The 14,973-nt window shown below is 50.4% G+C and overlaps 1 protein-coding gene across 1 annotated transcript; it reads right to left on the minus strand.

Moving 5' to 3' along the window:
• Positions 1–626: 626 nt before the first annotated feature.
• RPL10 (ribosomal protein L10) lies at positions 627–3,378 on the minus strand. The gene is made up of 7 exons (XM_018045354.1): positions 3,075–3,378; positions 2,929–2,975; positions 2,140–2,198; positions 1,937–2,044; positions 1,607–1,745; positions 929–1,091; positions 627–836 (listed from the first exon to the last, which is right to left on the minus strand). The coding sequence occupies exons 2-7, from the start codon at positions 2,949–2,951 to the stop codon at positions 684–686; spliced, it is 645 nt and encodes a 214-aa protein (XP_017900843.1). The 5' UTR covers positions 2,952–2,975; positions 3,075–3,378; the 3' UTR covers positions 627–683.
• Positions 3,379–14,973: the final 11,595 nt, after the last annotated feature.

Genomic DNA, 14,973 nt, shown 5'->3' on the forward strand with positions numbered 1-14,973 from the left:
GCTCAGCTGGTCAAGAATCCGCCTGCAATGAGGGAGACCTGGGTTTGATCCCCGGGTTGGGAAAATCCCCTGGAGGAAGGCGTGGCAACCCCCTCCAGTATTCTTGCCTGGGAGAGCCCATGGACACAGGAGCCTGGCAGGGTACAGCCTCCAAGGTCACAAGTCAGACTCAACTTAAGAGACTAAGCATTTCCATCATAGCAACTTGATGTCAGGTGTGGTCCTGGGAATGAAGTCCTATAAGGGGTGGTGGGCTAGGCTTAGAATGGGGGAGGGTAACAAGGTTTCTCAACAACTCTTAACCCAGGAAAAGGTGGTTAGGCCCAGGACAGATGTTAACTCTAGGGCTAACTGTACGACCCCACCTCCAGGGCTGTGTCTGGTGAGGTCCCACAGCAGCCTGAGGCCAACATTAGACCACAAGCCCTTTTTCATCATCCAGGGTGTGAGCTGCTCAGTGCTCCACATATAGGTGGGGGGATTTCAGAACCTACTGCCTGGGGTCAAGGCATGTACCTCACTGGCCCTACTGTCAACTGGCCAGCTTGTCAGTCTTCTTCTGAAATGACAGCAACCCTTGGGGCATCCAGTTCCCCACCCACCATGAATCCAGATGCAAAGACAGATGGACAGGAAATAGCATTTATTGGTGAGCATGATTAAGGAGGGGACAGTGCTGATGCTCATGAGTGCAGGGCCCGCCATTTGTCCAGGGGACCACGATTAGGGATGTATTTGACCCCACAGCCATCTGGGATGAGTCGCTTTTCTGCCACCATGTTCTCAAATTCATCCGCGTTGAATTTGGTAAATCCCCACTTCTTAGAGATGTGGATCTAGAGAGAGACAGAAACAACTGAGTCATGGGCCCTGAGGCCAGGAGTAGAGAAAGGGGAGACCAAGGCTGCAAGGAGACCAAGCTCCTTACCTTCTGGCGGCCAGGGAACTTGAACTTGGCCCGGCGGAGGGCTTCAATCACATGTTCCTTGTTCTGCAGCTTGGTGCGGATGGACATTATGACCTGGCCAATGTGGACCCTGGCCACTGTGCCCTGAGGCTTTCCAAAGGCACCGCGCATACCTGTCTGGAGTCTAGATTGGGAAACAGCAGGCCAGTCATGAATGCCCACTAGGAAGAGTTGTCTCCAAGGTCCCTTAGGGCAACCTGTACAGGCAACAGGTTGCATACACTACCAAGGAGCCTGCTATTTGCAGCCATTGCACACTGGGCCCCCATGGGGAAAAGAGCACAGTCGGCTTAATAGGCTGCAAAGAAAAGAGAACCAAAAAAACAGACTAGCTAGAGTCCCTGCAAGGTGCCATTGGGCTCCTCTGAAAGATCTATGACCACCCCAGCAACCTGCTTGCTTGCAGGTTATGTCATCAGGTGCAAAGAGAAGCTATTCCCACATGAGCAACTTGTTGCCCAGAGCAATGATGCCTTTTGAGCTTCTTTCTGGGACTCTGGGTTGTTCAGTGTCCATTGAGGTCCACTTACTAGCCCTTTGGCCTGGTTTTGCTGGGGGTTAATCTCTGTGGGGCCACTTCTCTGCCCTGGTTGATGAAAATCATCAAGCCCAAAGTAGAGGTCTCAGGATCCAGCTCACCTATCAGCTCCAGCGCAAGACAACATCTTGTTGATGCGGATGACATGGAAGGGGTGGAGCCGCACTCGGATGTGAAAACCATCTTTGCCACAGCTTTTCACCATGTACTTGTTGGCACAAATACGGGCAGCCTCCAGGGCTACGGGAAGACAAAATGCCACAGACGCATTTACCATGGCTCTCTGTCTTGGTGGGATGAGTTTAGCAAAGAGGCTAATGATTGGGCACTTGTGATTAATAAGCTGGTCATTTCAGTGCAGTGACTTCCAGGTTTGGCTGGGGGTGCACACACAAGGAACCGGGCAGCATTGACAAGGAAGCCTGCCTCACCTTCAGAGGAAAGCTGCTCATACTCATCTGACACCATGTGGCCACAGAGTGGGAACTCATCCACTTTGGCCTTCTTACGCCCCAAGTCAAAGATGCGAATCTTAGCATCTGGGGAAAAAAAGACAACCTTGCTGAGTGTGGGAGTTCCATAAGCAACTAGGTCATTGGGCCCAAACCAGTTTGGGAGCTTTGCCCCTACTTACCAGGGACACCTCGGCAGAAGCGGGACTTTGGGTACGGCTTGTTCTTACAATACCGGTAACTGCAAGGAAGACGACGCAGGTTAGCAAGGGTTCATAAAGGAGCTCTACAACATGCACGTTGAAAGCCTGACACATGTTAATCTCCCAGCTTGGTCTCCTTTACCGGAAATGGACGCTAAAGCAAGATGTGGCCAAAACTCAAGTCACCTATAACAGGGGATTAAAAAATAAAATACCATCCTCAACCCTGTTGTTTTAAACGCTCACATTCTGAAACACACTTTCTCGGTTTAAATATAAAATAGCACAGTTCAAGCCATCCACCTAAATGGACCTAGGAGCACGTGGCATTAAGTTCGCCTCCAAGCCTTGTGAAGGGCTTCCGGCGCCCCCTGCAGGGCCGAGGCAGCTGAAACCACTTTTCTGGGACTGCTCTTGGCATCCGAGGCGCCCACATCGCACGTCGCCTGGAAATAAGACGGGAATGGTACACAGAGGCCTCGAGAGGAAACTAAACTAGCGAATTTTCAAGTCCAGAGGGCGGGATGCAAGGTAGACATCGCTTGTACCCCTACACTGGGGCCATCGTATGCAAAATTGGGTCAATCCACCTCTACAACAAAATAGGAGAAGACCTCAAGTGACCTGGAATGTCTCAAGGAATATGCAGAGTCCGTCCCCAGGACAGAAAAGCCGCACCAGGGAGACCCCACCCCACTGTTGCTTTTAACGGTTAAATGGCCCTCCCTCTCGCTTCCCAGCAGCGAAAAAGCATGGAGTAGCACTCACCACCGGGCGGGGCGGCGGCCCATGGCGACACCCAGGATCTTCAGTGGCTACAATGAAACAAAGTCGGAAAAGAAGTCGAACACAGGTATTAAACTAGGAGACAGAAATGGCAAGGACGGCCATAACCGGAGGCCGCGACTACTTACCGTGCCAAAGGGAAAGAGGCGCTCCCACGCCTGCGCAGGTCTTATATAGGCAGCCTATCTTCACGCGTAGGAACCATAGAGTCCAGGCGAGGGTGCGTAGACGCTCTATCAGACTTCCGGACCATAGATGTAGCGACGCTCTGCGCCTGCGTGCGGTGGGAGCTGAGCACATGCGCAGACCGAGAAGGCGGTTAGGCTCCCAACTGCGGGCGCCCAGCTGGCGAATGGGGTTTCGCCACATCGGCGCGAGAACCCAGTTTCCGGCTGGCCATCTTGGGCGTAGAGCTCTTGCCCGAGGCTTTGCCGTAACTGTGAAAGACATTATGTTCCTAGAATTGAAAGTACCCTCAAGTGGGGGTTCACGGCGGCCGCGTGCATGTTGCCGGGCATCGCAGAGCCTGGGACAAGCCTCTGCCTTCCCCGGTGCCCCGGAGCCGGGAAGAGATGCGCCCGGCTGGAGGCTCAGCCTGCATTCCTTTGTCGACCAGGAGGCCGAGGGGGAAGCCCGCCCCTGCCCCCGCGCCCCCCCAAGAGAAGAGTGTTGAACCCACTTGTCCGCGAGCAGTACCCAAGTCCCACTTCTCTGAAAACCCAGGGCGGGGGCGGGGGAGGGGTCCAGCGCCGACCCCAGGTGATCTGTGCCTTCCTGCGAGAAAGGCCAAGGAAAAGCCGCCACCGAGATCCAGAGCTCAGGAAACCCCACCTGAGCACCGTTAGGCCTACCCTGTCCCTTGCAAGAAATGAGACGTTGTTCTCCGCAGGGTGCCTTGGAGAAGGGGAAAGGAAGCTGGTGATCCCCCTCAGATGGCAAAGGAACACTGTCAGTCCTGGGCTGCACCCCAGTCTTGGCCTCTCAGAGCTGCCTTGATCGGTACTCCTGGGAGCTTCCACACTCCCAAGGTCCAGAATCTGGTACTCACCGCGCCCCGCCCCCCCCGCTCCAAAACACACACACCCCGATGCAGTTCTTTCTGTTCCCTGCCCACTGAATTCCAGCACCTCCTGAGTGTGCCCTTGAAATGTTTACAGATAAAGCACGGATCCTTACCCCACCAACCCAAGGATAGTATCCAGAGAAGTGTGCAAAGCTAATGCTCCTACCACCAGGGATCTAAACGTCCGCCAGAGGTGCCCAGCCTCCAGAGGTGAGGACCGCAGGAAAGTAAGGAAGTCTTGACGGTGTCCCCATGTCGCTTGACAGATGTGACGCATCTTCTCCAGGACAACCTGTCACTTTAGTGCATGGGTCCTCTAGGAAGGCGTGGGAAGATTTGCTGTGTGCACTTCCAGCTGTGGCACGGGGTCTTTCTTAAGGAACACGATCTCTCATTCCATCCAGAGGCCTTACCTCTGGAAATGGGGTGAGATATGACCATCCGTGGGGGCAGCTCAACTCAGGTTTTTGGCTCGGAGAACTAGAACATTTAGGGTTGTACAGTATACATCAGGCAGAGCTGGATCAGCTGTTGATACTGTTCACTTACTCATGTCTGAATCTTTGCAAACCCATGGGATGCAGCATGCCAGGCTCCTCTGTCCTCCACTGTCTTTGAGAGTTTGCTCAAACTCATGTTCACTGAGTCAGTGATGCTATCCAACCATCTCATTCTCTGTCACCCACTTCTGCCCTCGGTTTTTCCAACATCAGGTTCTTTTCTAATGCATTGGCTCTTCGCATCAGGAAAAACGATTGGAGCTTCGGTTTCAGCATCACTCCTTCCAGTTAATATTCAGGAGTGATTTCGTTTAGGATTGACTGGTTGGGTCTCCTTGGAGTCCAAGGAACGCTCAAGAGTCTTCTCCAGCACAGTTCAAAAGCATCAGTTGTTTGGTGCTCAGCCTTCTTTATGGTCCACTCTCACATCCATACATGACTACTGGAAAAACCATAGCTTTGACAATATGGACTTTTGTCCCAAAGTGATGTCTCTGCTTTTTAATATGCTGTCTAGGTTTGTCATAGCTTCCTTTCCAAGGAGCAAATGTCTCTTAATTTCATGGCTGCAGTCACCATCTGCAGTGATTTAGAGCCCACGAAAATAAAGTCTGTCACTATCTCCAATGTATTCCATCTATTTGCCATGAAGTGATGGAACTGAATGCCATTAATTTTGCTTTTTGAATGATGAGGTTTAAGCCAGCTTTTTCACCCTCTTCTTTCACATTCATGAAGAGGCTCTTTAGTTTCTCTTGGCTTTATGACATAAGGGTGGTATCATCTGCATATATGAAATTATTGATATTTCTCCCGGCAATCATGATTCCAGTTTGTGCTTCACCAGCCGGGCATTTCACATGAAGTACTGTTTGTCACTTCCACTGTATAATTGTAGGATTTTATTTTGGTCATACCTGAATGGTCTAGTGGTTTTCCATACTTTCTTTAAGTCTGAATTTTGCAAAAAGGAGTTCATGATCTGAGCCACAGTCAGCTCCGGTCTTGTTTCTGCTAACTGTATAGAGTTTCTCTATCTTTGGCTGCAAAGAATACAATCAATATGATTTCCGTTTTGACCATCTGATGATATCCATGTGTAGAATTGTCTCTTGTGTTTGCTATGACCAGTGTGTTCTCTTGGAAAAAATATATACTCAGTCTGATTTCAGTATTGACCATCTGGAGCAGGGTGCCCAACTATTTCTTCTCTAGAGGCACTGTGGTCTTTCAGAGTCCTGCTCCAATGGCTGTGTCAGTGCCTCACAGAAAAGAGCTGATTTCTCTCTCCCTAAGCTTTTGGATATGTACAAAATGAAGCAGGGTAAAGGCTAACAGAGTTTTGCCAAGAGAACACTGGTCATAGCAAAAACTCTCTTGCAACAACACCAGAGATGACTATACCCATGGATATCAACAGATGTCAATAACGAAATCAGATTTATTATATCCTTTGTAGCCAAAGATAGAGAAGCTCTATACAGTCAGCAGAAACAAGACCGGGTGCTGACTATGGCTCGGATCTGAACTCCTTATTGCCAAATTCAGACTTAAATTGAAGAAAGTAGGGAAAACCACTAGACCATTCAGGTATGACCTAAATCAAATCCTTTACGATTATACAGTACAAGTGACAAATAGATTCAAGGGGTTAGATCTGATAGAGTGCCTGAAGAACTATAGACAGAGGTTCAGGATATTGTACAGTAGGCGGTGATTGAGACCATCCCCAAGAAAAAGAAATGCACAAATGCAACATGGTTGTCTGAGGAGGCCTTACAAATAGCTGAGAAAAAAAGAGAAACAAAAGGCAAAGGAGAAAAGGAAAGATAAACCCATCTGAATGCAGAGTTCCAAAGAATAGCAAGGAGAGATAAGAAAGCCTTCCTCAGTGATCAATGCAAAGAAACAGAGGAAAACAATAGAACAGGAAAGACTAGAGATCTCTTCAAGAAAATCAGAGATACCAAGGGAACATTTCATGCAAAGGTGGGCACAATAAAGGACAGAGGCGGTATGGACCTAACAGAAGCAGAAGACATTAAGAGGTGGTAGGAATACACCGAAGAAGCATACAAAAAAGATCTTAATGATCCAGATAAGCATGATGATGCTATCACTCACCTAGAGCCAGACATCATGGAGTGCAAAGTGAGGTGGGCCTTAGGAAGCATCACTATGAACAAAGTGGAGGTGATGGAATTCCAGCGGAGCTATTTCAAATCCTAAAAGATGATGCTGTGAAAGTGCTGTAAATGATGCTGCATTCAATATGCCAGCAAATGTGGAAAACTCAGCAGGGCTGCAGCACTGCAAAAGGTCAGTTTTCATTCCAATGCCAAAGAAAGGCAATGCCAAAGAATGTTCAACCTACTGCACAATGTCGTTCATCTCACACACTAGCAAAGTAATGCTCAAAATTCTCCAAGCTAGGCTTCAACAGCACGTGAACTGAAAACTTCCAGATGTTCAAGCTGGATTTAGAAAAGGCAGAGGAACCAGAGATCAAATTGCTAACGTCCACTGGACCATTGAAAAAGCAAGAGAATTCCAGAAAAACATCTACTTCTGTTTTGTTGCCTACACTAAAGCCTTTGACTGTGTGGATCACAACAAATTGTGAAAATTTTTCAAAGAAATGGGGATACCAGACCACATTACCTGCCTCATGAGAAATCTGTATGCAGTTCAAGAAGCAACAGTTAAAACCAGACATGGAACAAGGAACTGGTTCCAAATTGGAAAAGGATTATATTGTCAATATCCAGCATCAACGCTGTATATTTTCACCCTGATTATTTAATTTATATGGAGAGGACATCAAGCGAAATGCCAGGCTGGATGAAGCAGAAGCTGGAATCAAGATTGCTGGGAGAAATATCAGTAACTTCAGATATGCAAATGACACCACCCTTATGGCAGAAGGTGAAGAGGAACTGAAAAACCTCTTGTTGAAAGTGAAAAAGCTGGTTAAAACTCAACATTCAAAAAGCAACCATCATGGCATCTAGTCCCAGGACTTTATGGCAAACAGATGGGGAAACAATGGAAACAGTGACAGAATTTATTTTGGAAGGCTCCAAAATCACTACAGATTGTGACTGCAGCCATGAAATTCAAAGATGATTGCACCTTGGAAGAAAAGCTATAACAAACCTAGACAACATATTATAAAGCAGAGACGCTACTTTGCCAACAAAGGTCCATCTAGTCAAAGCTATGGTTTTTGCAGTAATCATGTATGGATGTGAGAGTTGGACCATAAAGAAGGCTGAGCACTGAACAACTGATGCTTTTGAACTGTGGTGTTGGAGAAGGCTCTTGAGAGTCCCTTGGACTGCAAGGAGATCCAAGCAGCCCATCCTAAAGGAAATCAGTCCTGAATATTCATTGGAAGGACTGATGCTGAAGATGAAGCTCTAGTTCTTTGGCCACCTGATACAAAGAACTGACTCATTAGAAAAGACCCTGGTGCTCAGAAAGATTGAAAGGTGGGAGAAGGGGACAACACGGGATGAGATTATTGGATGGCATAACCAACTCGATGGATATGAGCTTGAGCAAGCTCTTGGTGTTGGTGATGGACAGGGAAGCCTGGCGTGCTGCAGTCCATGGGGTCGCAAAGAGTCAGACACAACTGGGTGACTGAACTGAACTGTACTGAAGCCTTTGTATTCTTTCCTCCTGTCAGGGCTTTTCTGGCATCAAAACCTATGAAATGCAGGTCAGCAGTAGGTCCAAGTATCAGTCAGCCACCCATGTGAAGTGCGTGCTAGACTACACAGCAGCTACATGTCCTAATACTGATGCTTTCAATCAGAACCTTCTAGTAAATAGACCTCTATCAGTTAATCCACTTCATTGAATGGCCCAGCTCACCTACTGAGTTGAACTCCCTGAGAAGCTCCTACCACAAATGTCCAAATAAAGTTAAGCTGGTAGATAGCAGTGAAGTCTGGAAAATATTTATTGATGTATGAGCTGCTTCCTGAAGTGTCAGACTTTGTGCCTGTCCCCTCAGTCATGCGGTAATTGGACCCCACTTATGGGTCTCATGGCAACAGGATGTGGTGGCAGAGGGTCTGGAAGACAGTCGGTGTCGCCTTGCAAGGCATCAGCACCAGGTGAGGTAATGGCACAGTCCTCAAAGGACAGAACACCAGCCTCCCAGACATTACTGGGCAAGCTACTTCCATCAGCAAGGGAGGCTGCGGGGACTGGGGCTTGCCAGTTGTCAGCTTCCACCGAGGGCAGCCAGATATCCCGAGTCTCCGGTTTCAAGATCCCACTCGTTCACACAGCACCCTGCCTTTCATCTAGGAAATGCGGACAAGCTGGGAATTCAAGCGACCTGGGCATTCTGCATCTGACATGGAGGAATGCTGTGTTTGATTTCCAGCCCTGTCAGCCCTGCAGGCACGGGAATTAGCAGGCTGCCATGGAAGAGCTGTGGCTGTCATCCTGTGACTTGAACCGAGAGGTTAAGGCAGGTGTCCTTGTCAGTTTCCTCCCAGGGACACTGTAGTCACCGCACAGCCCAGCCTTGGTTCCCGGCATTCCCTCCATGACAGTTCAGGGTAGCAGCCACTCTGGCTCCTTGGGCACTTGCTGCCCTTGGCCCTTCACCCCAGTCGAGCACGGGGGCAGCATGGTGACTGCTGAGACCCCCACAGGTCATGAGAAACTCGAGCACAGGTGGTCACTCAGGGATGGCTCGGAGGGCTGAAGGCACGCAGCGAGTACAGAAATCAGCTGCCGCCCCAGACCCGGGGCAAGAAGGGAAGGGGGTTGACGTCATCGGAAGCCTGGAAGCCAGGATGAGGGGCCACGAAGACTGGGCCATCTCTCCTCAAGGTCACTGCCTTGTCATCTTCTGAGTCATCTACCTGTGGTTTGATTCATCAGCTGAGATTTTTATTTCAAAGACTGTGGTTTTGTTTCTAATGTCTAAAGTTATTTTTTAGTTTTAAATTCTGCCTAGACTTTTAGAATTTGTCTTATCTTTTTTATTCCTTCTTGTGTATCTACTTTTTTAAGTTTATTTTTAATTGGAGGATAATTGCTTTACAATAGTGTGATGGTTTCTGTTGTACATCAACCTGGATCAGCCATAGGTATACATATGTCCCCCTCCGTCTTGAACCTCCTCCCACCTCCCACCATGTGTGTCTCTTTTGGTGTGTCTCGGAGGCCAGTGAAGATTTGGGGAGTTGGCAGTAGCCTTCTATCACAGGATTGCAGATGGACTGGTTAAATATCTATGAGAACCGCTCTCTGATCTCATGAGAATTGTCAAATCCCCTGATTAGGCACAAGAGTACAGTGCGTGTCTCTTTCTCACCTCCTCCTTTATGGACTCGTCCAAGGCCCGCGGGATATCACTGGGACTCACCTCTGATGCCTTCAGGACAAGCTGATGTGTAATATGATGCCCCCAGGAACCTCCTTGGGAGCAGATGGAAAGTGGTAGCCTGCAAAAGGCTTCCACTGAGCGCACAGTTGGTAAAGAATCCACCTGGAATGCAGGAGACCTCGGTTTGATTTCCTGGTCAGGGATAGACTCTGGAGAAGGGATAGGCTACCCACTCCAGTATTCTTCGGGCTTCCCTGGGTTGATCAGCTGGTAAAGAATCCCACCTGCAATGCACGAGAGCTGGCGCTTCTATCCCTCGTGGGAATATCTCTTGGTGAAAGGAAAAGGCCAACCACCACCAGTCTATTCTGAGCCGAGGATAATTCCATGGGTGTATAGTCCATGGGTCGGTGCAAAGGAGTTGGACACGACTGATGACTTTACTTCACTTTACAGCCTGCAAAAGGAGTCAGCTTACGAGCGCAAGTTCCCTATTCACCCTTCCTCCTGCCTAGCTAGAGATTCAGTAGAAGTGTCAAGCCTTCCCCAGTTCCTCATTTTGCTCATCTGGCGAGAAGGGGGTGACTTGCTACGACTTCTAGGGGGCCGCTGCCAGGCTGCGGATGGAGTAATCCAGGCCCGCTAACAGACACTCCCAGCCCTTACAGAAAATTATATCATCTGCGCCTGACAGTGACCGCCCCTGGGACGCTAAACAAAGCCACTCTCTCTTCTGATGGCGATCCTGCCAGGCGTTCACATGGAGGCATGGGTGAGTGTCTTCACACGCTGAGATTAGCAAACCAGTCTTTCAGCTGGCCCTCTTGGAGTCGCTGAGTGGGAAAGCCATAGGCGAGGCACCCTTCTGGGAGCATTCCCTCTGCAGGAGCCAGCCGACCCAGCTACAACCCACATGCCAGGGGATCCGGAAGGGAGCGGGGAGGGGGAACCTGCCCTCAGCCAGTGGATTTTGCTGTAAAAGCCCCACTCGTCTGTCGGCCAGCGGGATGAGAGTCCCTTGCTTGTAGATGACGGGACCGGTCGTTTTGCTACACTCAGCACACTGCTGGATGGACCAGTTCCATTTACAGCCTTGTGCTTCCTTCTTACGCGTGCGGGTGACCCTCAAGAGCCAATGGTTTTTAGGGTGGTTCTCGGTCTTATTTGTGCTTTCTCCCCATGGGATCTCGCTTGCTCATGGCGGGCCACCTTATGCATTTAAATAACATAAAACACTTCATGCTACAGGTTTCCTTGTCTTTTCCCAACTGACCTGGCATCCCAGGAGGCAGGGGCAACTGGCCCCAGTTCTGGCCTACATTGAGCCTGAGATCATAAGACACCTCGCTCACACACACACACACACAGTTAGCTGGCGGCCAGCAGCCACAGCAAGAATCGCAGACAGCCCTGGGTCACAAAGCATCGCGTGTGGCCGAACTTTGGAAATTCTTGCCCTGCAGTCACATGACTCCCTTCACTTGAGGCAGTGGGCAATTTTGGCCCAAGGATACACAACAGAAATCATCAATCTGCGAGTTTATAATAATTTGGTCACATAAAATTGTGTAACTTCTTGACAGCCAAAACCAGCTGGCCTTAGTCTTTTGAGATTAAGACACGCGGAATCCATAAGCGGTCCAGTGGTAAGACACCAGCACTGCAGGGCGCGGCATTTGGTTTGCAATTCTGGTATAGGAACTAAGATCTTGGCAGCCATGCTATGCAAGCCAAAAGCGAGAGAGATCCCATTTCTTCCGCAGGCCCCTAAGTTTGCTTGGTCCTTCTGAGAAGCCGAAGGCCGTTTTGGGTGTGAAGGCCCTTCACTTCATCTCACGAACTAGCACTGAGCCAGCAGGCCCGCACCGCAGCACTCACCCGCCACTGTGGCTTTCTGTCTTCGGAGCTTCCTTTGCATGTACTCAGCCCTATTCTGCCCCAGTGAGGCTGTGGTCACAGAGGCATAAAGCATCAGTGCCCTCGTTAAAACAGCCGGTGTAAATTGTTGACCCTTTCTGGCCAGTGCTTGTTGTAAAGCGCTTTGGCCCAGCTGTCAGCATCGGCAGCTGTCATTCTGCCATGTGGGGTGCTGCGTTGCGACCTTGTCCCAACAAACTGGTCGCTGCACCACACATAAGGTCCTTGCCCCCTCCACCACGGGCTTGCCCCAGCTGAGAAGAGAAAGAAAGAAAAAAAACTTCTGAAGACTCTTGATGATTGACATGAGCTTTTGCTCTTTTTGACTAACCTCTGTCTAGTAACTCCCTGGTGGCCTCAGATGGTAAAGTGTCTGCCTACAACGTGGGAGGACCCAGTCGTTCGATCCCTGGGTCGGAAGATCCCCTTGGCAGAAGAAATGGCAACCCTCTCCAGTACTCTTGCGTGGAAAATCCCATGGATGGAGGATCCTGGTAGGCTACAGTTCATGGAAGTCACAAAACATTATGACACGACTGAGCAACTTTCATCTCACTTTAGTAACACATTCAAGAAGTATAACTGGAGCTCTTTAGAGAGAGACTGATAGAAAATCTTCTGCAACATATGTGGAGCACAGGGCTAACAGCCCTGCCTATCATGCCGATCAAGGGTCTTTTTGGGGACGGCAACCTGCTTAGTATCAATAAAACATGGTAAATGCCCATAGGTATTTGACCTCGGTAGTTCCACTTAAAGGTAATATCTATCCTGATGGCCGAGATTTTCAAAGTCTTCAGAGGTGCTAAAAACACAAACAAGAAGAACCAGAAAAAGTTATACTACATCAGTTTGGCGGATTTGTTATGTAAACTATTGCTACATACATACACTCAAGCCCGTAATAGAGTGTTCTGTTCAATACCTTTGTGGCCAGAGATGACATGCAGCTAGACTTTTGGTAGTGAACAAGGAAGACTTTTGCAGATATAATTATTTGCTAGTTAAAATTCACACGAATATACCAGGGTGATGTGCTTTTTTACCTGAGTGAGGAACTATGTTTAGGTGATCCCATAGAAGACTATAGTTAGAGGTGAGAAACAGAATTGTTTTAACAGCTTGCTAAAACAATGGTTTTGTAAAAATCTTCAAATTATGTCCTTTTAAAATATCCACCGGTGGTAAGGTAAAATGTTCCAGCCACAGCGGAATGCAAATGGCCAGTTTCTTTCTTAAGGCTAATCGCACCACTTCCTTTAGGACACAGCCCACTTGCACTGCTGGGCATTCATGCCAATGAAATGGAAATTCTGACCACAGGAAAGCCTGATACAAATGCTTCAAAGCAGATTTTTTCTAGAAACACTAAAAGTGGAAACAGGCAACAGTGGGTGAAGGCTTGAACAACTGTTGCTGACCCACACCAAGAAGAAGGCTAGCAATACACAGGGAGAACTGACTGCCTTGGAAACCCAATTGAGATGGATGGATCTCAAGGGCCAGTGTGCTGATTTAAAAAAAAGCACAACCCCGTTTATCAAACTTGCATGGTTTTCATTAATGTTTACTGACAGTGGTGTGTGTGGGGGCGGGGGTGGCAAGGTATTGCAGCATCCTAGCCTACCCATCCAGGAATCGACCAAGCCATTGGCACGCGGGAGTGTGGTGTTCTTAAACACTGGCGCGCGCGCGCGCGCCACACACACACACACAAACCCTGCAGCAAGCTTTCCGATAGCGTTACCAATGCCACTTTCCCTGCGTTGAGGGCCCACTTGCCTACGCAACCGCTGGATGCTGGCCGCACAACGGAGGGGCATTTCCTGTAACTTCCCGTGAACTTTAACTCCTTCAGAATACAAAGCTCACACCAAAGGCACACAGCAGGGCTTGGCATAGTACACTCGCGCTGACTGCCACGGAAAGTCATGAATCTCAGCCGCAGGGAGGCTCACGAGCCCACAGCGACAGCCCGCTAGGGACTGAGGAAAAGTGAGCCGAAGGCTGAGCGGACCGGGCGGACTCACGCGACCCGCCTGCTCTGACTGGGCCATAGCAGGTGCCCGCTCACAAAGCGGACGGGGCTTGCTCCGGAGCTAGGAGCGGCGAGGTCTTCCAGCGAGTCTAGCATGGTCATTGGCGAATCAAGCCGGAAGAGGTGGGCAGGAAGCGGCGGCTCCATGTTCTTCCGAGTGGGCGGGCTGGAGGCGGGGAGCCAGAGATGACCGCCGTTGGGGGCCGTGTCAGCGCGCGGCGCTCGAAGCCGCGGAGGCGGGCCCCTCTGCCTCGTGTCCCCACCCGTCCATTACGGGTACTCGCCGCCCCGCCCCTCTGGGTCCTGTGCGCGGGCCAGAGCCCGCAGTTCCCTGGCGTTGTGCGCCTCTCTTGCCGCGGAGGCCGAGCAGACTCTTCCCCGAGCCTAGGGACCTGAGACCCTGGCGGATTCCGTCGGGCCCGCTCCCGCAGCGACTCCCCCTGATGTACTGAAGGGTCGTCTAGCCCTCGAGATGGCCCAGGAACAGGTGTTTGGGGCGCCCAGTGACCGGGGGAGCAAGGGAGGTGCGGCGGCAACCCACCAGATGCCAAAGGGCAGTGGCAGAGCGGTCTTCCGCTCGGGCCCCGCCCTCCAGTCCTAGGCCTCTGAGGGCGGCCTTGCCCAGCTCTCCTGATGCCTTCCACCCTCGCAGGGTCTAGAATCTGGCCGCCTCCAGCCGCTCCCCCACCCTTAAGACCCGGCGCACCGTGTTCCACGCCTGTGAGTGCTGCACTGGATGATTCTCTGTGAAGCCCGGATCCGGTCCCCTTCCCCCGCCCACACGGCAAGTAAGTAACAAGGGAGATGGTGGCAGAGCTGAGCCAGTGCCCAGAAACGTGGAGTTGGCCAGGGTGCCCAGCTGCTTCTGGAGGTGGGTGAGCGGCCCGAAAGTAACAGTCTTCCCCCGTTCACTCGACAAGTGTGGCCACGCTGGGAGGAATCTTGCCCAAGCAACTCCTGTTCTCCAGGACCACCTATGCGCTTGCAGCCCATCAGTGCCTGTGCCTTGCCTCTTCCCTGGGAGGTCAAGGTGACTGAAGCCCGGCAGGCGCAGAGAAACCTCCTGGCGCTTCAACTAGGAAGTGGATAGGCATCAGAAAACCATCCACCCGACGCTGGTTCTCATGCTAGGAAGGGGTTGTGAAGACACCTGGGA

The sequence above is a fragment of the Capra hircus genome, unplaced genomic scaffold, assembly GCF_001704415.2.
Source record: "Capra hircus breed San Clemente unplaced genomic scaffold, ASM170441v1, whole genome shotgun sequence".
NCBI lineage: Eukaryota > Metazoa > Chordata > Mammalia > Artiodactyla > Bovidae > Capra > Capra hircus.